The sequence below is a fragment of the Anopheles maculipalpis genome, chromosome 3RL (genome assembly GCF_943734695.1).
Source record: "Anopheles maculipalpis chromosome 3RL, idAnoMacuDA_375_x, whole genome shotgun sequence".
In the NCBI taxonomy this organism is placed as follows: Eukaryota; Metazoa; Arthropoda; class Insecta; order Diptera; family Culicidae; genus Anopheles; species Anopheles maculipalpis.
The window spans coordinates 70,259,755-70,284,845 of record NC_064872.1 but is presented as its reverse complement, the minus strand read 5'-3'; the positions used below and the strand labels follow the sequence as shown (position 1 = coordinate 70,284,845).

Genomic DNA, 25,091 nt, shown 5'->3' with positions numbered 1-25,091 from the left:
TAGGTCCCGAACTGTGTGAATGTCAGCGAGGGCACGTTTACCGATTACATAACAATTTTATCATCTCAGTTTGATCCAAGGACACTTTTTTCCCGAACTCCGGTTGAAGTTTCGTTCCCGGCACTCGTCTATCTCTGCCCTGTTGACAGTGATAGCAGGGAGCAGTGCTGCTTCACCATTTTCTTGCTCATTCTCGCACAAACCCAAGCCAAAAGCCAGCGCTATAATCCTTTTGCTCTGCTGCGTGTTCCGTCCAGGGCACTTTCTCTTTCTACGCTTTTACACATCCGTTTCTCTCGGGCTCGCTTTTGTTTTTGTTGATTTTGCGTAATATCTCCGGAGCATTATCTGGAACCGAAACCCCATCTGGGTGAGCCATCGGTGTTTGGTTTGTACGGCACGGTACGGATGGTAGCTTCTCTCGGAGAAGAATCTTACCCGACCGTTTGTTGGGCTGTCGCAAGCCGTATTGCGTGTGAGCGAGCAGTGTGTTTGGGCGAGATTACGTGTTTTCTGTGTCCTTCTTTTTTTTTTTTGCCCAGCTTCACATGTAAAGGCGTTACCATACTCTACTACTTCCGGGCTTTCATCCAATCACACTGCTGTTTGAATCGAGGGAATTCTGTCCGATCTTTTGTTTGCATTTTGCGTTACATGGTAAGAGTTTTTTGGAGAAGAAAATGGCCCTTTTTTAAGTATACGTACGTACGCTTACTTGAATTAAATAAAAGAAGGATAATGCTTCGGGATGAAATAAGCACCTTCAATCCGATAATCTATGAATTCCGTAAATCATGAAACACAAAATGATGTAACAGTATTTGAACGAGATAAAGCAGAGCGGAGCTGGTAGAGTAAAGAAGCTGACCAAATAGATAAAAAGGGATGATTGTGCTTAAAGTTTTTAATGTGCACTCGAGTTCTCAAACCTTCCACATTCAAGAGAGTATGTGTGTGTATATATGGAAGCTGATAGCAAACGATGGTCTTCAAACTACGGAGACAACACAGTACAAAGGCCAGTAGAATCTAGTGGCTTAACATCGTCAGCGGTTTGTTTGCCGTGGTAGCATCCTTCCACGTAACGTTCGATATCTTTCCAAGAAATCAGTGCACTGGCGCACTGTCAACTGCTAGCTGTTAGCTGGTTGATGGAAAGAAGAGAAGTCTCCATTGTTGTTTGATGGTGGCAGGTTGTTTGAATCAACGTATAGCGGTCCATTCTGTTAGATCCTTGGTTGAATCAAGCACCAATCTCGGCAGGATGCGAGGGGAGAAAATGGGTGAGGTTTTCTTCGGAATTTTCCATTGAAAGATTGAAGCGAAGATAAAAACATTTACTCTGAGGTCTTAAAAACTAGGGAAAATATTTTTGGCTAAGGATTCATGTGATTAAATCACCTAAAATTAAACCTAAGTAATGCCATCGAAACATGTACTTAATCCGTCTACTACATCTGATGCTCGTGAAGAAATGAACTTTTTCTCCAACATAAAGTTCCCCTTATTGCATGAACATCGACCCAATCGAATGAACACTCCGCTCGGTCTTATCCGTGCCGACCGATCATGGGTGGGATTTGCTTCCCCCATTTACTGAATTTTCTCTCGCACTATCCCTCACACTCAGCGCAAAGGTCACTGAGAGAGAGAGAGAGAGCTAAGAGCTAACATTTATCCGTTTGTCATTTTGCGTCAGTGTGACACACACCAAACGACGCACCGGGGGATGCTTTTCTCAAAGGCTCAAGTACATCTTTTCAGTGGAGTTCCTGCTCTCCCACGTATAAGGATCTTCGTGCGAGAAAGAGAGAGGCTCGACGACTTCTCAGCAATAGCTCCCACGCGCTAGGATCCGCCGCGGTACGTTATCCTGTAGCATTCCCCCAAGAAAAAGGATGATCTCTTTACATCGTAACGCTCGCACCATGTAAATCTCTCTGCGATCCGCGTGTACTCTGGCAGAGAGCGAGAGATTGAAGGTTCGTTGATAACGTGTGAAGTGTGTATATCGGTATGTCTCACCGTGTTTTGGGGCTGTCCCCAACGCAACTGAGAGCATGACGATGAGAGCCGGGAACGATATGATGCGACGCGTAGCATTCGCTTCTCACAGAGCGAACCACCTTCGTGCGACTCGGTCGGCAAAGCGTGAGTGAGTGACACGCGCTCCACGCACGAACCACGGTGCGACCCACCGCCATAAATCAGTGCGTCCACGGTGCTATGTTCGAACGGTTGCGTCCGCGGTTCGTAAAATCGGTCGCAGACGAAGTGGGTGGTGATGTCCCGCGCGTAGCGCGCACATGGGAAGGGAACAGGCAGTTGGTGGCGGCGGTGGCAACAACCCTCCCCCTGTGAGCGGATTTTCTTTTTGCGTGTGTAGGATTTAGGCGCGGATGCTGCTGCGTCGTTGCCGTGTGTAGATTTCTTAAACATTGTCCTGTACCTTTGGCGTTTTGCGGACGCTCTCAGTGTGAAGTGGTTTGCTGCAGCAAAAAAACACACACACACGGACACACGCAGACAGCGAGCCAGAAAGACCATGTAATCAATGGTGGTCAAACGGTGTAAAGGCAAACCCAGCTGCGAGGCCTTTCTAGGGTACAAGTGGAAGGAAGAAAGTTTCAATTTTCCTCTGGCTCGCACTACGAGTGTGTTGGGGTCCTGCCTTGAGCCCTGAGACGAGATGTTAGGTGTCCGGTGTACATGATATCGGAAGGTGATGTGAAAGTTATAAATGAACACCTCTCCAAAGACCTTCGTCTTCGATTCCCATGCCATATTTACGTGGTGTTTGTTGATATGCGATATTCGGAACAAGATAAAAGTGTTCCCCGTGTGTAGTGTGCCAAACAAGAACAAAAAGGCAGCTGCACGATGTGTGCTTGTGTTTGTGGCCCGGCCGCCCCACTCACGCTTGGCAAATATTTGTGTGAATTTAATTTCGCTTTTATCGCGGACCAAGACGGTCCTCTCAAGCGCGCGCGCCCCGTGGCAATGTAACGAGATTTAAATAGGAGTTCACCCGACTGTCGGCTGTAAGGGCGAGAAGTGGGCGGGAAAAATGGGAGGACGAGGTGGAGCAGTATGTTCTTCCCATAACAAAGTGTGACAATTGTGCAGTACCGAGATGAGACGATGTGGAGATGCGCTTTACCAATAGTAAATGGGGCATTTCCTGTTCTACTACTTCTATCAAGATCGTGTCCGTTTTGACCACCACCAGAACAACACTGTCGTTCGATTTCCATTCCCTCCCCCACGTTGATTTTCCCGGCATGCTATCGATGCGCTCAGTTGTAACGTGCGAGAGATTTTTCCCACATCCGAATCGCTCATTTTGCTCACTCACGCTCAGTTCCGCTCCGGGACAGGTTTCTCACACGCATCTTCTCTATCTCTTGAAAGTTTTCTTCGGATCTTTATTGTTTTTGTCTTACCTATTGCTGTTCCTCCCCTTATCACTGCCCCAAACTTTATCTTTCATGTCCCCCACCCTACTATCCTTGACTGGTTGGTTTGTGGGTTAATTTTTTTGTCATTCCCTTTTCCCTTTTGCATAATCTATCTTGATCCATCTATCTCGCGCCGAGTTTGACAAGCGGTGGAAATTAATCAACTTCGGTCGGTTTTTTTTTTAATGTTTTTTCCGCTATCAACTCAGCAGCGCGTGTCTGCCTACAAATAGTGACCAAAATAGGACTGCCGAAAGGTGATAGAATTCTCATGTGTTAAACGGAACGCCTCTCCAAACCCCATGGGAGTATTAAAGTGTGTAGTATGGCGATAGTCACATTTAGGCTATTTCGTTTCCATTCTGCTCGCTTGCTGTTTTGCAGATACTGTTGCAGATCTCCCGAAGCGTACCAGGGGGAAGGACGCCTACACGGTTTTTTGACTGAACCGTAGAACCGGTGGCGTGTGTGTGTGTGTTTGTGGCTTTACGTTACGGTGCAGCGTGCACACGGTTACAGGCGAAGAAACTTTCGTGTTGGTGCTTCAAGAGGCAAGCACTTCAAGTGGGGTTTCTTGTTGTTTGCACAGATGGTATCAGAGATATCGGCGGCAGTATATACAACATACAAATATACATCTACATCGTGGTTCCGTTTTTTTTTTCTTGTTTTCGATATGAAATGAGTGAGCGCCCGTTCAAACAACTAAAAAAACACGATATGGAAAAAGGTTCGAATTTCAGAGGAGAGAAAGGGTGGAAGCAACATTTTGGTGGCATGTTTCCCAACCCCAACGAACTACTAAATATGGTCAGCAGAAACACCACACAAACGCCCCGCCACGCGTACCTTTACGTGTCCGGTGTCCATGTCACTACGGGGTGGAAGGGGCCTTAAAGTTGGGGTGCCTAATCCGACATCACTCCACCTAACCTACTCGTCGTCTAAACATGGATTAAAATGAAGTGAAAACATGCAAAGGTCGCCCATTGTCCACCTCTCATAAAGAGCAAAAAAAAAAAAAAAGCTTTGCCTTCTGCCTGTATGTGTGTGTATAGTGTCATTGATCCTTCCGTCGTGAGAATAATTATGATCCATAAAAAAACAAACTTGCTTCTCGTGTCGCCCTCAAGGTTGGTTGCCACCGTCCTCATATTTGCCAAATGTGCCAAAGAAAGAATAAAAAAAAACCACCTTCTTTGGCACGCAACAAAAAAAAGTTTGCTTAGTGCCACCCCACTGGCCAACCTTTTCGCGACGAGGCGGAAACATTGTGTGATGTGTGGCATACATGCATTACTTGTTGGACGTTGGTTAGAAAATTTGATCAACGATGTAGGTTGATTTCTAAACCTCTTTAAGGGTAAGGGTGTGGGCTGTGTAAGCTTTCCATGGAACGGACTCTCCAGCTCTCGGATGAGATGGTTAATAATTTTAATGAATGGCAAATAAGAAGAGACCATCAATATGGAGTGTGCGAGTGCTGTAGTTTTGCATGGGAATTTTGTAACCCCTGCCAATTTATCAATTAGCATCGAAATGAATGAATTTCATCACCTTTCATCACCGTTCCGTACACTGCATTGCAGGTGAGGCGCGTTTGAATATGCCGCCCTCTACCTGGTTGAGTCCTTTTTCAATTAACTGCTTTGCCTTTTATCGACCGAGCACACGTTATCTTATCTTAGTATCTGTAATTTAATTGATACACACCAATACACCCCGCTTGTTCGGCCCCCCCAAAAATGTGATCGATTTTTATTTTCTGTGCCCGTGTTATTCGAACGAGCCAGGCAAAACTCGCCAAAGAAAAACGGCGAAACTGGATTTTTTTGTATTCAGGGAGCTGCTACAGACTCTCGGTGTGATTATGTGTTTGTGTGTTATCAATAAAAACGGATAAGAAGAAAAAGAAAATCCCTAACAGTGGTTAGATAAAAATTAAAAATCTCATAAAAGTTGATCTCCGGTTTTGCAGGATATACAAAATTCGCCTCTGCTCCCATCATTCCTCGACCGGTTGTAGAGGAGTGATCTCTAACCTCCTGAGGATGGTTTCGGGAAATTCGCGCACATATTTAACGCCGTGCACACACACGCACACACATATCAGTAGATCGCACGAGCTCGCTCGCTCGCTCCCGACACAACGCCCAACGATATCTTCCACCAGGGACCGAGGGAAAGTGAAAACATTACCCTTGAGTTGAGTTGGTCATAAATTAGATTGTTGTGATTATAGCACGGACCATGGGACGAGCGGGAACGCGACTGGGAAGGATTGGAAGCTGGAAACAATTTTTTTTTGTGCAAGAAGATACGCGGACGGATCTTTTTTGTATACCACCGATCCCGTGTTGATGGGGGAATTTTGGGTGGAGATTTTAGTTTTTTGCTGCTTATTCATGAGACATAAAAGTGTGAGCATAAACACGATAGAGGATGAAGCGGGACCGCACGGGAAGGAGGAAGCAGCGAGAACAAAACAACCCCGTGTGGCGGGAAATCGTCGAAATGGGGTGCAACAACGTCTGGAGATTATTTCCATTGGTAGGAAATTGTTTCGTATTGTTGATTTTAATGTGGTTTCCAATTTTATTACCAACCAAAAAAAGATGTTCAAACTTACGCCAAACGGATGTGGGAATGTGCTACGGTGTGCTGTAGGTCAGTAAACCAATGCACGGCACTGGTCGCCCATCTGGTTGGTTTCAGTTACAGGACTGGCACGAAACCTTGGACGGTGTAAAGCGGATGGGTGGCGAGGAATATAGAGCGAAACATTTAGAAGAATACTTGTCAACGTGTCCGATGGGGCACGTGAATGTCGTTGACAGGGAGCTGTCGAATAAAATCTCTCAAAAAATGGGGGTTGAGCCGGAGAGGGCGGATTGTTCCTCTAAAACTTGAAGGAAGAGTTTACCTTTTACCATATGCCCCATGATTGGCACTTGACTGTGGCATGGTTTGGCGGCCGTGTATGTATGCTCGAAGCCGTTTATGCTGAGATGTTGAGTTAACGGAGGTTACATAACACCACCCTCGTACGAAGACGTGTAGTGGCCGTGAGAAAGCGACGGTTTTTTGCTTTGTTGTTGTCTTGTGCCATGTGTGCCACACATGCACACAAAACTGTTGAACACAAAACATTTTAAAGTAAGCGATAAAACGAATGAGACACACCTGTGTTTAGCAGGAACCGGAACGTTGTTTACATTCCTGACGATGTGTCTAATCGAACAAATTTAGTTGTGACAGTTTTGCCATGTTTTTCGCTTAAACTTGTGTCGCAACAAACACGTGTACAGATTCTTGTTTGAGAATCTCTCACATTAAACCCCAAATTCTTCGGTCTCTCCCATCTGCTTGTCTCCCATGCTGTGTGTGCGTGTCCCCTCTTTAATGAAGACAAATATTCCATCTCGACGTCCCTTTTTTTCCCCCCTTCTTTATTTAAAACCCCCTAGCCGGGCATCGGAGAGGACATTGGTCATGAAACTCTTTGCCCAGCGATGATCCAGAGTGGCGTCAAAATGCCGAGACTCCATCAACGGACAGCTCCATCACTTTCTCCTACAATTCCTTACATCTTTGCCTAACGGCCGAAGTAAGTTGTTTTATTTTCGTCACAAAGAAATCCATCCACACACACACATTGTACAATGGGCTGTCGGTTCGGTTCAAATCTTGCTTGGTGTGTGGTGTGGTACACCTTTGCACAACTAAAGCTGGGAACATATTTTCCAGCATTCAGACAGAATTAATGGGACGTGAGTCTGCTCTGCAACTGACACTCTGGCGACCCCGTGTTTGTCCCTTGCTTGCCGTGTCCGTGTACGCTCTCGCCAGCTCTCATTTTAACTCGCTTACCATGTTGGCTCTCCTTACGGGTTGGAATCTGGCGCTGGTCCTTCCATTTTCACTTTCACACTCATTTTCCAAAAACAGTCGGAAGATTCGGATCGGTGGTTGTGGTGGTTGAAAGTTTTGCTCACATGATTACGTGAAAGCAATCAAACCGGTACAAATTATTCCTGCGAATGAGCATAATGCAAGGGCAAGGTTTGGAATGCGCATAGAACTGCGCCCGCGTTGTGTTGTGGCTTCAGTAATAAGATTTGCATTTTTCCCGCTCCCTCGGTAGCAATCAGTTGCGCGCGCTGTAAGTGATAAGTGTTAAAGTTTACTGACAAGTGACAAGCAGCCACGTGCTTAGTGTGATATGTTTCAAGTGCTTTCGCATACGTAAAAATTTATAATCATCATCTACATCGCCGCCATCGTACGGCATCGGTCCAGGAGGAGGGAGAATAGCTAAAAGCACTCAAAATTATTATTGCTGACGTTCGTTTGTGCCACTACGCAAAGCTAGCTAGGAATGAATGAATGTGTTACGTTTTGATCCTTTATCGAGCAAGAATGTACGCTTGCAGCAGCATAAAATAGAGAGGCAGTTCAGTGAATATTTAATTGCCAAAAAAGTAGTCGTGAGTTAGAAAAAAAAGCGGTACAATTGTTGTTGATAATGTGCTCTCGGTGTGCCGGTGCGGTTAAATGCTATCGTCTACAACTATCCCATCGCCGAGGTGCATAGAATAAGTGTGTGTGTGTGTGTGTGTGTGTGTGCGACGTTGTGTTCAACCAGCCGGGTCGGTAAGGGCGGGTAGGGGGGGTAGTGTGGTACCACCGTGGGTGCAACTGCAAGCATTTCCAGCATGTCTAAAGCATCGTCCAACAATGTGGACAAGGGTGGCGGCGGTGGTGGAGTCGACGGTACCACCGAGGGAAGCGTACCACCACCGTCCAAGCTTACGTCGACCGGCTCGACGAAGAAGAGTGGCCGGAAAATTTCACTCCCCTGGTTCCGGCAGAGCAGCGTCCCATCGCATGCGACCCTTGCCCGGCAGCATACGATCGATTCGCCCGGATCGTTTCAGTTTTTTCGCAAAGTAAGAACCAAGCGTCCGCAACGCAAGGAGCGGGGCTTTTTATTAATTTTTGATTCATTGTACCGGTAGGAAAAGCTGCAGTGAAGTTTTTTTTGTGTGTGCGTGAATTTGTAGTTGGAGGGGAAGATGCTTGAGTAATATTTAATTTTTGGTTTGTTTTATACATTTTAACTTGCTACCATATTAAATTTTTCATCTTGAAGCCTCCTCTGGGCTTTCTTTTATTCATGAAGAAAGTATCTGCAAACTGAGAGACCCATATGAGGCTTAGGGGGGTGGGGGGAGGGGGGGTGGGGGGAGGGGGGGTACCATCCCCTGGGTACTGGCAGGGTAAAACGTCTGTGAGCCTTCTCTAAACATTTGCAGGCTACCGGCTAGGGGATTGCTTCAGAAATGAAAGCTTTGGACTTGTTATATCCCGAAGAAAACATCTCAGGGCTTCTGGTGTCCGAGGTTTATAATCAGTGCCGATTGCTGAAACAGCTGATGAGACCATTCCAGCATCCAAATTTGATATACAGCCTCCGACGATAGCAGCATGCTCTCTGCCAAAGAAGTACTTTTCGCTGAGATCAAAAATTTATCTCAGGCTCAAATTCAACGATTGGAAGACATTAATACAGTGGTGTGACAGCAGTGATCCTGGAGCATTCCAGTAAAACATGTTAAGGTGTCTTCCTCACATGCGTTATAAAGGCCTTGAACTTTGAATAGAACTTCACCTTCTCAAAACAACGTGATATCGGAGAAGGACATCCGAGGGATGAGTTGATGTGTTCAAGCACCATGTAGCACCATGCATCCCACTCCTGTTGTCATATTTGAAGCAAAAATGCTCGCCCTTAGTTCTTTGCTGATTCGTAACACCGTGGCGCGATCATTGCAAGTTGAACTAACTTCCTGAAGAACGCCTTCAGCGTCGCCTCTAGCGATAGACGACGGTGTCAAACAGGTGTACGCACATGGCTGATGCCATATCGGATTCGCGCTGCCACCACTCCTCTTTTTGGATAAATGACCTTCTAAATCATGCCAACAGATCGACTCTTACTGTTGATCTATATTTTCTGTAAAAAGATAACAATGTTTAGCATAAACCATCCAGTTTTGACTCTAAGTTATGAGTTTTTGTACTGTGCCTCCACAACACAAATTATTGTCTGTAAGTCAACCAATGTTTGCGCCCGTAAGTGATAACAATCTCAATTTATTAAAGCAGGATATAATGGTTTATTAGACTAATTTATAACAGCCGCAGCCTTAGAGCTAGTTCTTGTTCCAAAAGACCTTTCTGGATGGGTTTCGATTCCCTCTCGATTTCTAGGGACCAAGGGACTAACTCTACAAAAGTAAAATGTCGGTTGTGTGTATCACTATTTCAATCGTCATCTCGATCTAACGGTGAGAAGAGTGGCGCCATTCTTGTTCCGCTTGTGGATGTTCCCATGCAAAGAATGAACGAATTTTAGCGCATAACTCACTCGTCATGACCTTCGTTGTATTATCTTACAGATACACCGACTGTTTGTTTGCATAATGACACCGATCGTAGAAAATTATCTTTCAAGTGTTGTTTGACATCTTGAATGAGGTGTGAAGGCCTTGTACTTCGCCTTTCCGGCAGGAACAATCAAAACCCCCCAAAAACCATGTGTCATCTGGAAGGTTGGGAAAAACCCCACTAGAATGGAGATGATTTATGTCCGGTAATGTGTTTGATCTGTTAACTTCTAAACGTTTCTCGCGCATAATCAGGGGCGGGCTCATCGGTTAGAGTTCTCGCCTGCCACCATTTCTGCACTAAGTGTGGTTGATAATTATTACAATCGAATTATATCCATCCAGCAACAAGCACGACTCGCAATCGTATTTAACATGCATCTAATAATTGCATTACGTGGAAAGCGGAATGCAACCGGGCCAAACGTCCCGCGCAGGGGGCGAGCACCAGCCCACGGAACGTGTTGACAATTGATTAAACTTTGCACTCGCTTGCACACACAACACATGCAAATTGAATCCCATTTCACGCGACAATAACACGTAACGGCAAGGGATGTGAAGACTTATTGGGATGCTTGGGATTGCCAGGTTCCAATCTCTGCACCAGTAAGCGAGCGGATGCAAATAAAACCTCCCCTGTTCGTGCTTCGTGGATGCGCATGGTGTGTGTGTGTGTATAAATAAAAGAACAAAACACACTCACAACGCTCCATCCGATCGCGCTATCGCACGGGATTACGGAAGCGTTATCAATTATAGTGAGGATTAGCGCGAACTCTACCGCACCTAGGATGGGGGAGGGAAGTGCTGGCGCTTGAGGAAAGTTACACAACACAATTTGTTCTGGCTTTTTCCGGCAGTGCTTTTCTTCTGCCCATCCGAAACACCGCGTGTCGCCACAGAAAGGGATTTATTATTGCTTTATTGTTTATCGGTTTTCTTTTCTGTCGGCTTTTGGTTCGTCAGCGGCTGGATGGTGCAGAAATGGGCATCGTCATTATACTGTGCATGGATTGTAAGAGACGCTCGTTCGCGTCGAATAGCGAATTGAATCGATAATGATGCACTTGGAAGCTTTTTCTTCATTAAGAAAGAAAGGGGGAAAACTTATGCCATTTTGGAAAAGGGAAATGCAGTTGAGAGTAATCAAATTAGAGTCAACAATCTACCCGTTCGCGGTAGCGCACAAACGTAGAAAATTGATCAAGACGTAAAATTGATTCTGAGGGATGAAACTTTTTACCGAATGCAATCGGTAATTGGGGGTAAATTTGGCAAAATGCAGTTCTGTTTCTTGTGTTCGATTTTTTGTTACACATTTCTGATAGTTTTCGTCGATTGTCGTCTAGAAGTTTAGATATTCAAATAATCTAATTACGGAGATATTCGTCAGGACTTCGAGACAGCTTAAGAGAAGGTGCTCTTACTTTGTTGCCGAGAAGAATTTCTAGTAGATTTTGTAAATAACGTATGCAATGACTGCATAGCACGGGATGCACCTTTCTTTTTGCTTGTATGAAAATCCTTTAACCAAATCGCTACTTTCTGACGAAACGGTAAGCAACATTGGTCTGTGTGTGCAATCCTTTCCGTTTTTGCTGTGTGCCTTCAATGCAGCAGACGATTGGTTAGTTGATCAAACGAATTATCCTCGTCAACGTCCGTGCTACGAGAGAAAGATCCCGGAGAGTTGTGACACAGTGCCATCACTACTTCAATTTGTGTTCGTTTCCGCCCTATCGTTAGAAAAGCGAGGGTACTACCAATGTTACCTCTTTCAGCAACATTTGCCTGCATTTCGGATAAGGTCACGAAGAAAGTAAACCAGGACGGGAAAGCACAGTTACCTTCTACAGTGTTGGACATAAGATTAAGATCACCGCGCTGTTGTAAATTAAGTAGACAGGAGATTGTGAAGCTAATTTTAACGAATCTACTTGGTTTGTTTTGAGAAAACGTTGGGAAAGTTTCTTTCTTTTTTTTTTTTTTGAGTGAAACGGAACCAGTTTCTTTGAACCTTCTCCAATGGAAAATTAAAAGCGCCACAGTGTCTGTAGTGTAGTAGTTGTCTGTCAGTCAGTCTAAGGACCTTCCTTCCTTAGAAGGCACAACGAGTTCCTCAAAAAATTATTTTTCGTTTGATTTTTCAATGACCAAATACGTTAAGGGCTAACACAGCTTTACTGCTTTAAGCGTTAATTTCTTTACATTATATTGGAGCTTTGCACAGGAAGAAAAGAAGTTAAAGTGCACGTTTTAACAAACCCCTTGGGCAGAATAATGTGGGCTGCTTTGTGATTTTATTTGATCCTAGGTTCGATCATTCCGATGAAAGGAATAGAATCGATCTAATAAATTCAAAACCAAATTCTCATCACCAGTTCTAACCGTTAGGTACCTAAGGGTTAGGTATAGGACCTAAACGCGTAACTCCTTTAATTAATTTTAAATCAAATCAAATTCTTTATAGCTTTAGGCATCTCCATTTTCCTTTTTTTACTTTTTAATTCTGATTCGAATTTCTTGACTGAATGACTTATGAACTTATAGACAAATCCAAAATTGCTATAGATAGTTCAGATGTTGATGAAAATAACACAAAATTTTGGTAAAGTTACACCTAGTAAAAGTATCAGAAAACAGCAGTTTTTTAATCGAATATAAAAGTGATCTTAATCTATTTTCCATCACTGTATCTACCAAAACTCAGGGCTACGCTGAGACCACCAGTGGATGAAGTTCTCTAATGGGTCTCGAACCCGAATGTAGCGATGAGTACGGTGAAACATTCGCCGCAACAGCATATTGGTGCATGCCTGCCTGCAATCATCTGCTTTTATCATCCTTCCCGGGCTGCTCCGGGCAAACGTTCCCTGCCAGACGAAACAGGCGCAACAACATTCTTCTCAGCTTACCATACCTTAGCTCACGGGCAGTACCTTGAAACATTCCATACGCTTGTCATACACATACATACAGTATGGTGTGCTACCACCGCCTGCAGGCGCAAGTTGGATGCTTTTCTTCTACGTTCTACGCTTTCGCTCACCCTAAGACATTTAGGTTTTTTTTTATCTCCCCCGAAAAGAATTCAACAAAATGGTCGGAATATGTGTTAAGTGTACGTAACCGCGGTAAGGGCGGGGAATCGTTTCGCTTCCTACCACTAGGCAGGTTTATAGCCCGGTTGGCAGGTTGAAGAGTTCCAGCGGATTCTAGCGGTTTGGAGCTGATTATGCTTTAATGCTGCGGATTACATGTGTTTAATAGGATTAGGTGCTCGCACAATATACGGTACATACACCTTCTTTTTTTTCCTTACTTAGATTTGATGAGGTAGGAATAGTGTTCTGCTTGTAGTTGCATCCCTCTTCAAAGTAATTTCATTCGTGGGAAAATAAGTCATTTGAAGCAAGGATACTGATGTGGATGAGGTTTGTTGGTTGGCAGTACCTATGATTTCGTTCGAATAGCCACAATAACTGAAATTGAAAACTCCACTCAACTGTGTACGTTCAACAGTCGAAAGCTCCGAATCTGCATACAAAAGCACTGTGTTGTACTGTGCTACGCTTTTAAAGAAATTAAACGAGGAATGTTCCGTGTGATCTTTGCCATTTTGCTTCATGTTCCTGTGCACACATGAAGCATCATCATAAGCGGATCGCCCACACTGCCATTATTTACCATATGGTTCATCGTGCCTATTGATCGGTTTTCCAGTATCTGATGGATGCTTGGGTTCGGCTGCTGCTGCTGCTGCTCGTTTTATTTGTTCATCATCGAGCTCACAATTTGCACAACTTTTTGCTAACCGAAGCGTGGTATCGTAACACCGGAAGAGCCGGTAAGCTTTCGAGACTCCCACTGAACTACCATTAGGGTTGTAGTCCTTTTTACAGGTTTCTGTACTGTGTGTGAGTGTGTGTGGCTTTTACGCGTACCATGTTATGCCACATACACACACTCGGACAAACTCCCAACAAATCGACGATTATAATTACGTCGAACGTGGTGGTCCTATGAATCGGTGGTTTAATCGCATTAGAAACGAACCTAAAATAAATATCATGTTTTCCATGTCGTCCCCTTTTTTGGGTAATAATGTGCAGTGTTGTGTGGTTGATGGTACATCGTATAGAAGGATCCATTCCATCTTCTACTACTCCTGCGAGTAGCTGTGGAAAATATATATTTATGAAGTCCGGATGCTTGACTCGTTTTTATCGATTGACTTCCGGAAGTACCGCGTATCAGCAACCTACGCAACCTCCGTGTTGTGAGTCTGTGTGTGTGTGTTTTTAAAAGATATTGATACAATTATAATTTTCACCGGAAACCAACGAAAATACACCAACCATCTAATGGGGCTACCAGCATGAAGATACCCTATATCGTCCTAAGGTCGATCGTGTACCAATGTTGACCTATTTCAGTGTATTATTACAACCACATCCACTCGCGACCAAAAAAAAGCAACCACCAGCTTCGTGCTAAAGTTTGACATCTATTCCATTCATTGACAAAACACGGAAACATCTATAAATATGATAAATTACTTTAGGTGCGCTCGTACTACACCTGAAGGAACTGTGTTGGAACGCGCGTAAACGATTATTTCGGAACAGTGTTTGTGCTGAAGCGTAGCGAGCGAATTATATTAACACTCAGCTAGCAAGTGGCAAGAGTCCTGTTTCCCCCGAATTTCCCTGAAAATAATAGAAGGGAAAATCATGATAAACTGGTTGTCTGTCGTCGTTCAGCTCCATTATACTAACTGGCTTACTTACGGGGGTGTTGGTATTACTGCCAAAGAAAAAAAAGCATGCAATTTTAAATTACATTTAAGTGCCATAAATTCTGCTTTCATTGAAGCGACCAATTAGTGCACAATGTGTATGTGGAGCCAACAGCAAGGTGTAATACGGGAGCCTGTTTTAATCATTTATGTTTTGGACAAACGGAACTCGGGTCGGCGCGGGCTTGTTGGTGGTGTATAATTTACTTATTTCCTTCGTCCCCGATAATCGATAGCTGCTGAACAATGAGCAATCGATAATTTCTTGGTAATGTCCTTTATATGCCTCAGGCGGGGGAAAACAACTTCCACCATTTTGCCTGTTGGGGGTCTGTGTCAGTACATTCTAATCGTGATGATATTTTCTGAACTCAACCTTCTAGAACCTGCGTGTGTGTGTGTGGGAACAACTACTAATACAATTTTCCTACTTTTTCTCTCTCTCTCTCCTTCTAGGGTGGATTAGCGGAGATGACGTGGGTCATAGCGGACCATACGGCAGCGCCGGGTTCGTCCGAACTGAGCGTCAGCAAAGGTCAGCAGGTCGAAATTGTCGACCTGAACTGTTCGGGCGCGCCCGATTTCTGCCTGGTGCGTCTGTCGATCAATGCGTCCGACAGCCAGGAAGGGCTGGTACCGGTGACCGTCCTGAAGCCGTTGCCATCCTCCCATAGCAAATTGAACAATAAACAGCGCGACACGGACACCCTGGGAGGTAAGTTTTCCGTTCCGAGGACTTGATCCTTAACAGAGCACGGTCCGTTCCGAGGACTTGCTGCTCGGACACGTTTATGCCTCTCTCTTTCTCTCTGTGTACGTCTCTCTCTTCCCCCTGATGAATTGAAGAAGGCGAATGATCCGGAAGTGAGCTGACGATTAATTGGTCACGATATCAAAACGGGGTGCCGGTAATGGGCTAATGGTTTGGCCACGTTTTGTGGCCACACAAACATACACCCGTAGCAACACACACACAATTTCATTACGCTCGATTCCGGTGCAATCGAATCAACATCATCTCGTTTCGGCCCCACATGGGCAATCTCCTGGGAGGTTGGCTGAACACACACACACTCACACACACTACAAAACACTCGTCCAGAAGTGCGTGATGAAGCGGCACATCTCTGCCGGAAATTGACTCCCCTGTGGTGCGCGCAAAAGGAGAAGGGTTTGCAGCGATGGCACGCTTGCTTGCGGTTGAATCAACATCACTTGCTTCTCACGGGTGGGTTCAGCGCCGGGATGATTCCGACCTTCTCGCCCAAGATTGATGACCGAAGCTTTCGGTGGTTTCACTTTTCGCGTTACCTATGAGCTTCTCCCTAACGCCCTTTTTACGTCAGGATCTGGCAATCATCCACAATTTTCACTTTCTTCCGAATCGACCTCACCCACCCATCGGCGGCCACCGCGCAGGGCACAATAACTATATGTGGGTGGGTAGGGTGCGTGGGACTTTACGTTTGGGGGTGGAAGAACATTTATTTATCCACCTCCAGAGCTGAGCGCTGTGCGTCGGGCTAAGCTACGGAGGCGAACATCCCGTGTCCGAGAGACGCGTGTCGGGTTAAAGGTTAGCCGGGTTGTGGATCGGCTTTGGCCTTTTAATTGAATTACCTTTCTTTGCTTGCTTTACCTCCGGATGCCGGAATGGAAAGATGGAAACAAACGTGTACGTACAACCGCACGTTCATGGTCATGGCACACGTGTGAGGACCAATCAAGAAGGAAGGAGATTTCAATCTCCACGCAATCCCCCTTCTCTCCTACCGATACAAAGTACTATGAAAACAAACCATTTTCTATTCGAGCGCAGGGATAGAGATCCGCACAAACCGCTGCGAGATTGACGGTTTTATTCGCCGAATGAGGATGTATTTTTAAAATAGCGATGCGAAATCTTGAACCTGCTAGCCTCGGCGGCACTGTTTGTGTTTGAGCAATTATTTTATTGAATCGAGTTCTTCATTAATTGAATCGTTGTTTGCTTAATTGGATGTACAAGCAGCAAATGCAAACCCTCTCTTCACAGATGCAGTTTTTTGTTTTGCGGCGTCTTGATAGATTTATTCCCCGCGTGGCAAATGGATCGATTGTCCTCGTCCGTACGAATGAATAGGGCGGCAATCGAGCGTTGGCGGAACTTGTGGCGCACCCGGCTCCGAGCAGGTCAAATGTGAGGACATCAAAACGGAATCACCGACGGGTGCCGCCGTCTGTGATGAAGCGAGGCCCCAATGTGTTGCGAGTCATTTAACGAGATTACATGCCAATTTGCAATTGCCCTCCGGGGAAGGAGAATAGTCTTAGGTTCTCCGTCTTTTTGTCGTTGTTTTTGCTACACTCTTTCACCCTGCGCCCAGCGACCGTTTGAGCTTGTCGTCTGGCTGCTCGCATCCAACGCAGCAAGAAACGTTACCAGGAATGGCAATGCGCGCCTGCGGCTGGTGCTTAATTGTTTGGAGGTTAGGTTTGCCGTATTCGACCAAACGCGAATGGCGATTATCTCCAGGTTGACCGAGGGATTGAGTTAAACGATTTTAGTAGTGACTACAGACGCTTGCAAGTATCGCTCTAAAGATATCTCTAACTTTACTTCGAACTAGCTTTATTAGTTTAATGCTATTACAGTCGCGGCGCCATGTTGGCAATGAATTGTGGTCATACACCTTGTGACCTCCGGCAGTTTCTAAGATCGTGCGGGATAAGGGCGATTAATGGGCGTGTGATGAGTCGATTCGCGATTTATTCTTACATCTTTTTCGCATAAAACTATTACAATGCTACGCATTCATCGGAACGCATCCATCCATCTCGTGGACGTGTCTCGCAATAGATGATTCAGTTGATTTAGCTTGTAGTTTGTAGTACAAAACCATGCAGCTATACCTGCCTTTTGCCCAACTCTTCTATTTATACTACACTATTCATACCTTGGAGAATGTGTCCGTACCGAGGGAGTGAGGGCGAGAGTCCAGTTTGCTGCAGGTTCGACAAAATATGGGATAAATCATCGATAGTTTGACTTATGGCACGGAGTTATTTTCAATGCGTGTCCCAAGACACGGCCATCAACCCATTACCCTGTGTCGCACCACATCTACCACCCGTTGGCTGTGCCCTCATTTGGCAAAACATTTGCGAAGGGGTTAAATAAAAACAGCAAACTTTTTGACGCTGTTGTGGGTCGCGTGCAAAAACTGGCGAAGCAAACATTTTTCTGCGAGATCTCGGTGAGTTCCAAAAATAAGTTGTCCATGTATGCTTTATGCTCGCATTATGCGTCATTTATAGAGCTCGGTGTGATCGAAGCTCGGAAAGGAAGCACACAGAACAAGTGGCGTCATTTGTGCCAGCCGGCTAACCAAGGACACGGATAACTGAGCCTCCCCCCGCGCTCAGCATGGCTGGTATAGCGTGGTATAGCGCTCGCCACGCTTTGATGTTTCCATCGCTGGATTCCGTTTTTAACATCCTCTTTCGATCGGGCTTATTCGATAGCGTCCCTCCGGGGTTTGAAGATTCTAATCGGGAGCTGGAAAACGTTGCCTCCGAAGCGAAGCTCACTGATCAGATTGGGACACACGACGGGATCGTTAGACACGCGGGATACGATATTGATCTGTTCGCTGGGTGATGCCTTCCGGGCCCCGGAGTATCCGCTTCGTTCCTTGTAAAACACACAACCTCATCCAATCCACGTTAACTAGGTCAGTTGTGCTAATGCTAATTATTTCGGGCGAATAGATTCAGACGAGTTTGACGAGTCTTTCTCTCTCTCTCTTGAGCGTTGGACACGTTCTTTTACTTAATCTTTGTCTTTTTTTTGGTTCTGCCTGTCTATACCTTGCTGACTTTTCTGGCTTTACCTTTACGGATGAATCTTCAAACGAATCTTCCTTACAATGGAAGTATGTGGTAGTATGGATAGATACAATTTAAGTCTTTAACTACTACTAAATATAAGTGCTCCGCACCTTCAACTGCTCTCTTGTTGTAGCCATTATAGAAATAAAAATATCGACCGGATAAAAACCCACGTTATGGCCGTTTTTTTTTTATGCACACCACACCGGAGCATATTTAAGTCCTAAAATAGGCATTCTAAATTAAATCTTCTCCATAAATGGAACTGACCGCCATTCTCACTGTACGGAGTGGAGCTTATCGTGTGTGCGTATGCTTGCGCTCCAGCAGAAGCAGGCGTCAGTACGTATTATGTACAAGCAATTGATCAAGGTGTGCTTGGTGACTTGGTAAGCTGCGGATCTTGGGGCGATTTAAAGCACAAAGTGAATCTGGGTAACACGCTACGTAAATGAAGAACAGCAATGTAACAACCGAACCGCAAGCGCTTCTCACCTCAGGCTTCAACTGGCTTTACAGAGGGCACACAGGGTCCTCTCGCGCTCCATGTCGTCCCCGTTCCCGATTGGCGCATCGTTTGTCACCTCTGCTAGCAGCTATGGCGGTCCATTTTCTAATCCCTTCAGAGTAAACACAGGAAACTTCCCGGCCCGGTAGAAGTGGAGTCGTTCGATAGCCGAAGTACCAACGCGGCACTCCCCTGCAACAACTAGCGGCGCTGGAAATGGGAATGATAAATTACATTTGATTTCAAACGAAACCGACTGGACTGTGTGTTTGTGTGCAGTCTATGGGTGTCTATCCTTGTAATAATTTCGAATGACAGCCAATTGGCGCTGATGCAATGTGATGCAAAATGCAGCAGAAGCGACAACAATCGCGTGAGTTTGTATTGGCAGTCGACCATCAAGGTCTCTTTCTGGGGCGGCGTTTTTGCTCTTCTTTCCTATAGCTTCAGTAGAGTCTGTTGGATAGGCGAAAAGGCAATAATTCGTAATGACTTTTTTAAAAATAGAGTTGCCATCAAATCGACGGGTAGGAGCGCCGTGCTCCGGTGTCGTGTATAGCGGACGGGAATTGGATGCAATTTCTTTCTAGCGCAATGAGAGCAATTATTAATGGAGCGTTGATAGTGCTGTTAATGATTCAGCTATAAGTTATGATGAAGCTTAGAAGCGAGAATGGACTCTACTAAATCACATAGAAATCAAATCACAAACATTAAATGGTCATTTTCATACTGAACTGTTGATCCGGTCCGGTCTCTATTGACCTAGTTATTTATCGTACGCCCAATTATATTTCGTATCGCCGACTTGGTGCGAGGACCAATGCCAAACAGTGGTACACTTCAATCACAACAGCAAATGCGGATCACCATTCGGGATGCCACTCGGGAAGTCGTCTTCAAAATCCCAGCACGTAGCGTGTACGACGATTGGAAAACTTTGTGCCACTATGGACAAGTTTGTTTGGTGTGATTGTTCCATTATTTATCGGTTTTTGGTTTTTATTTGCTTGTTTGATTGTTTGTTCTACTCGTCTTCACACATCTGACTGACATACGATTTTTTTTTCTGCTCTTTACTCTTTTGCAGAAGTCCCGCAGGAAAATGATTGCATACTACCGAACCAGCATACGTCGCCCGTCAACAAACGGAAAGGCTTCAGTGGGTAAGTGAAAAAAAAAACCGTTGCCCGTGTGTATTAGTTTGCTTTTCATCAATGGCGACCCTTTGTGTGGTGGTCGATTTTGTTTTTTAAACTTTGGTTCGCTTCGCTCTGTTTTTGAGCCATCGGACTGACGGTACATTGGAGGTTAAACTTGTACGGTTCTCCCGGGAGGCATATGCCTGCATCCAGTGCCTACGGTCTTGTCGATCCGTTCGGTATGCACTGTGTTTGCATAGAGGAAGAGCACAGCATATCTGCCTCCGTCCCGTCGAGGAGGAATGGATCGGGTGAAGTCCTAGGGAGGAAAGTAAAATCGAATCGATTGTTTGTACGCCTGTGTGGACTGGGCGCGCTGCTTCACCTCTTTGGGCTGATGACATGTTTACCATTTTGCCACCACGGTGGCTGACGGTGGAGTCCACATGTCGTACGGAGGACCACCTATACGAGACAGCAGCTGTTTTTGCACCCGACGGGGGGGGGGGGGGGACACACCACAACGGGATGGGTGTTTACTTTTCTTCCCTTATCATCTATCTGCGTGCTGTTGTGTGCTACTGCGGATATCAGGACTTGCGAACCTGAAGGAAGAAAGTTGACGTTCGGTTCCGTTGCTGTCCACTAGTGATTGACAAGATGAGTGTTTTTGGTCGGAACCGATTCCGGAGTGCTTCTAAATTTCCGCAATCTATTAGGTTCGGAATTGGTTCCAGAATCGACTCCGGAATCGGTTCTTCGAATCGCAATCTGTTCTCAAAATGGTTTCGAAGTCGATTTAAGAATAAATTTTTGAATAGGTTTGGATTTTTCTCCTTAAATGGTGTTGGATTTGGGAATGGAATGGATTCCGGTACCAGAAACGATTCTGCAAACGGAATCGAAGTCAGCACGGATTCCAAACCCGGAACTGGAACCAAGTAGTTCCGCTTCCGAGGGCCCACCACTACTATCCACCGGGCTCGCCTCCCTTTCGGCGGTGAATTGTTTGGCAAATTGCTGTGTGCTCTCTTTCTGTCCTCTCGATATATTCTTTAGCGGAACAGCTTTTTTTTTCAAGCACGTTAAACTGGTTGGTTAAATAGGTGATAGGGCGATTGGTGGAGGAAGTAAAGCTGCCACGATCTACATATTTGTTCAAATATTCTGCGGACTCACTGCTGACGATAGACTATTACAACGTTAAAAAAACTAGCGTAAAGAAAGGTGGTGGACATTTATCTGTCAGCACCACGCCACAAATGCATACGGGAAACCACCAACTAGACCACGCTGTATTCACCTACGACGCATTTATGTTATCAGCAGGAAGTTACATAAATTCTGAACACGCCCTTCAAATTTGCAACACTCCTCTTGCTTCAGACTTCAGACGGGGCGAGAGCTGTGCATTTCGTTTCCGGTTCCATTTTTTACCCACAAGGAACGATTATTCATTCTGGCCCATCCCAACTGGGCCATCTTCATGGTGTTTTTTGTTTTCGCTCTTGTTCTACGGCAAAGCATATTCTATTGATTGCAATTATTGCTTTAGAGGGCCCACCTTTGATAAATTGATACTCCATTCGGCCGGACCTCGGATGCCATTTGTTTGCCGTTCAGCCTAATCCGTTCACAAATTCACATTGCACCACACGATAGCTGTATCGTTCATTTTGAGCCTCATAGCCAAAATCTCGACTACTCAAAGCCATCTTTTCATGCGTGTCGAGTGTGTTGGAAGGTGCTCACCCACCGCCACGTGGTTAAAGCGTGATGAAAATTAATGGTAGTCCGTGCCGCTGCAGGATATACCGAATTCCTTATGAATAGTTCATTCGGTGTTGGTGTTGTTGGTCACATCGATGGTAGCTCCAACGAAGCAGCATTTCACTACCCGTCGATAAAACGCTGCCAGAATATTGATGTGGAGCTTTCGAGTGTATAAGGATGATGGTGCTCCACGGGAAGCGTCACAGGAGTAGACTTGGGCGGGATCCGTTTTTGCGAATGAATAGCCTTGCTCGTCACGGGGTTTGAGTACCATTGCGATGTGTCCTTATTTATGACAAAAACGGTCAAGAACGTCGCATTCTCGATTCTCCTCACCCGAGGGGTTGTTTTCGAGGCACGCGCGTATGTCTTGTTGTGTCCCCTGTTGCTTAATGAAGAAGGGAAGGTAGCAATGACGTTGGGTGTTTTATATCCTTACCGACAAAACACAGTCGGTGGTGTCACATCACACCATAAGCTGCCATAAACGGTAAACGGTAAGGTGTGTTTGTGTGCGGTAAACACACTACTATACTGTCCGGGTGGAAATCCTTTTCGGGAAGACACTTGCCAAATAGCAGGTCGGTGTGCACCTACTACCCCGCCTGGGTTTGATCCTTGCTTAAGCGTTGAGTGTGTCATAAAAATGTGACGAAAGCTCAACTTGGTTTGGTAGTCTGTTCCCCATTCTTTCGCTTTTTGGTAGTCTGTTCCCCATTCTTTTCGCTTTGTCACTGGTACAGCAATATGCCCTGCCCTGCCTGTGGTGGTCAGTAATGGTCGTTGCCGGAGTGAAGAAGCTCTTCTTGGGTGTTTTCGACCATCTGTTTTCCAACTGTGAACGCTGGCTTTTCCTGAACCACACCACAAAGTGTGGTCACACCAGCACCGGTTTGATCGGGTTCGGGGGCTTAATAACTTAGTCGTACTCGGTTCGAGAGCATGCTTTGGTAGCAATGGTTGCTTGGGACACTTGTCCAGCTATCTCCGGATACACAAATTGGAAATCATATGTACCCACTAGTGTTGTAACTTCGGGGCTCGTGGCTGGTTGGCGGAGGAACATTTATTGTCCCCGATTCCAACACAAGAGCAGCAAGTGAGCAGCATCAACTACTTGAACCGAAAGCACATCCATCGGGAGCTATTTGGGGCTACTGATGAAGAGCCAATGGTGATGATGATGATGATAAAGATTATCCTCGAATGTGATTCCTGCTCGTGAAACATTTATTAACCGGATACGCACCGTTGCGTACGGTAGAAATCAAACTAAAAGGTTACGTGTACCAGTTTTTAGGTGGTAAAAATTAATAAAATAGGCCTCTCTAGGGGGAAGCTAGTGGGAGCAAAAAGGCGTCAAGCAAAACTAGATAATGATGGTACGCTCGAGAGCAATTTCGCTAAGTAGAATGGTTAACCTTTGAGGGAACAAACACCGGCGAGAGGGCTCTAAATCACACCGCACAAAAAGCCTGAATCTTTTGAGGATTTCAAACATTTTTGCGAAAGTGTCCTAAACAGAGATGTTTTGTATTTGTTTTATTATTCTTGATCCACTGCTCTCCAAAAAAAAAAAAAAAGAAGAGCCACAGAGTAAAATGATAATTAAAATTTTTAAATTCCATTGACGGCACCATTCCCGAAAGGCCGCACCAGCAGAAGGTTCAACTAGCCAGCAAAGCCAGTCGTTCGCAGCTTCCTTGCCCGTGGCGAGCCAATCTAAATCTAAACAAACCAACCTTGCTCCTTCTATTTTCATTCATTACCGAAAGTGAGTTCGCTTTAGGGGCCTTGGGGAGGCAGCCCCGTCCCACTCGTGTGACCTTTTACCGTGAGAGTATGCCAAAGGGGGTTATGATTTTCTGTGTCAGAACGGAACCTTACTTTCTGGGGAGTTTTTTGGTGAAATTCTGCTACGGTAAGATAATTTCTCTTTGCAACTGATACGAACCAGCGGAGTAATGTGTGATGGTCACACTCTGGGGAACTCTAGGGGGAATAACGAGTTGTAGCAACAACACGGTGTTGTACAGAGCAGTAGTAAAAATAACTGAGACTCCATTTGACCGACGTTAATCCTGTCCCTCGGCTCGAAAACCGTTGACAATGAGTAGTGTGTGTGTGTGTAGTGTAATAAATCAGCAATTTTCCTCTTCATCACCATGACCATGGCCGAGTCCGATTACCCGTGGCCTTTCCCGGCCTCACGTCAGTTAAGATTGGATATGCAGGACAGGAATTTCTTTCTAACTTGTTTCTCTTTTTTTGCGTGCGTGTGTGTGTGTGTCTTGTCGCAGGTCATCTATCCCTGCAGGCTGTGCATTCTTGTACAACACGTGAGTAATGCTTTTCTTGTCCATTGCCGCGAGGAGAAAACTCGGGACAATGTACAGCATATGTGTTTGTCTAGCGCATGGTGCATATTTCATGTGGCCCACAATTTTCCTAACGATCATACCTGGAAAATCTGCACTCAAAAGTGCATCCTGCATGTGCCTGCACCTGCATGAGTAATACGGGTTTCTGGCTAGCGAAAACGGTAGACAAAATTCTTGGGAAATCGTTGCCATTTAGCGCGTACCGTTGCATACACCACCCCATACGTGTAGCTGTACATCTTATTACTGGCCGGAGTGAATCGCCTTTCCATCGCCTTCGCTGCATCTCTCTCTCTTTCGCACTGCGTCGCCATCGTCTGACACATCAAGGTGAATCCTAATTATAGCTCCATTCAACCCACCCACCCAATGGATCCAATGGGTGGGTTCCGCTCGTACATACAACAATCATCCGAGAAGAGTCACCAAAGAGCTGTAGCTGATGATCCGGTGGCGGGGTGTAGTCCCCGCATTTGGACGCGTAACACGTTTCTTCGTCATTTCCTCAAAAACTGTGACGCACACACACACGACTCTGTACTTTGCCTCCGACAATGCAAATTGTGTTGCTTCACCTTTTTTTTGTTGTTGCTGTTGTTTGGTGCACTGTCAGAAACTGTTGCACATCTTCGATTTACATCGTAAGGGCACAGACGGATGGACGGAGAGCAAGTTGTAGTACGGTTTTTCCCATCGTACTAATTACCAT

General features: G+C 45.4%; 3 protein-coding genes across 5 annotated transcripts in view; 2 read left to right on the top strand and 1 right to left on the bottom strand.

Moving 5' to 3' along the window:
* Positions 1–25,091, bottom strand: part of LOC126561846 (kinesin-like protein subito) — a 247,380-nt gene that overhangs the window by 16,890 nt on the left and 205,399 nt on the right. The window lies entirely within an intron of this gene.
* The window catches only part of LOC126561552 (WD repeat-containing protein 47), a 228,377-nt gene that overhangs the window by 112,482 nt on the left and 90,804 nt on the right, over positions 1–25,091 (top strand). The window lies entirely within an intron of this gene.
* LOC126561269 (triple functional domain protein) overlaps positions 1–25,091 on the top strand; it is a 163,905-nt gene that overhangs the window by 127,904 nt on the left and 10,910 nt on the right. For both annotated transcript variants that reach the window (XM_050217240.1, XM_050217239.1), the window contains 2 exons: positions 15,165–15,423; positions 20,177–20,252. In XM_050217240.1, coding sequence (XP_050073197.1) covers positions 15,165–15,423; positions 20,177–20,252 — 335 coding nt within the window. The remainder of the gene's footprint in view (positions 1–15,164; positions 15,424–20,176; positions 20,253–25,091) is intronic.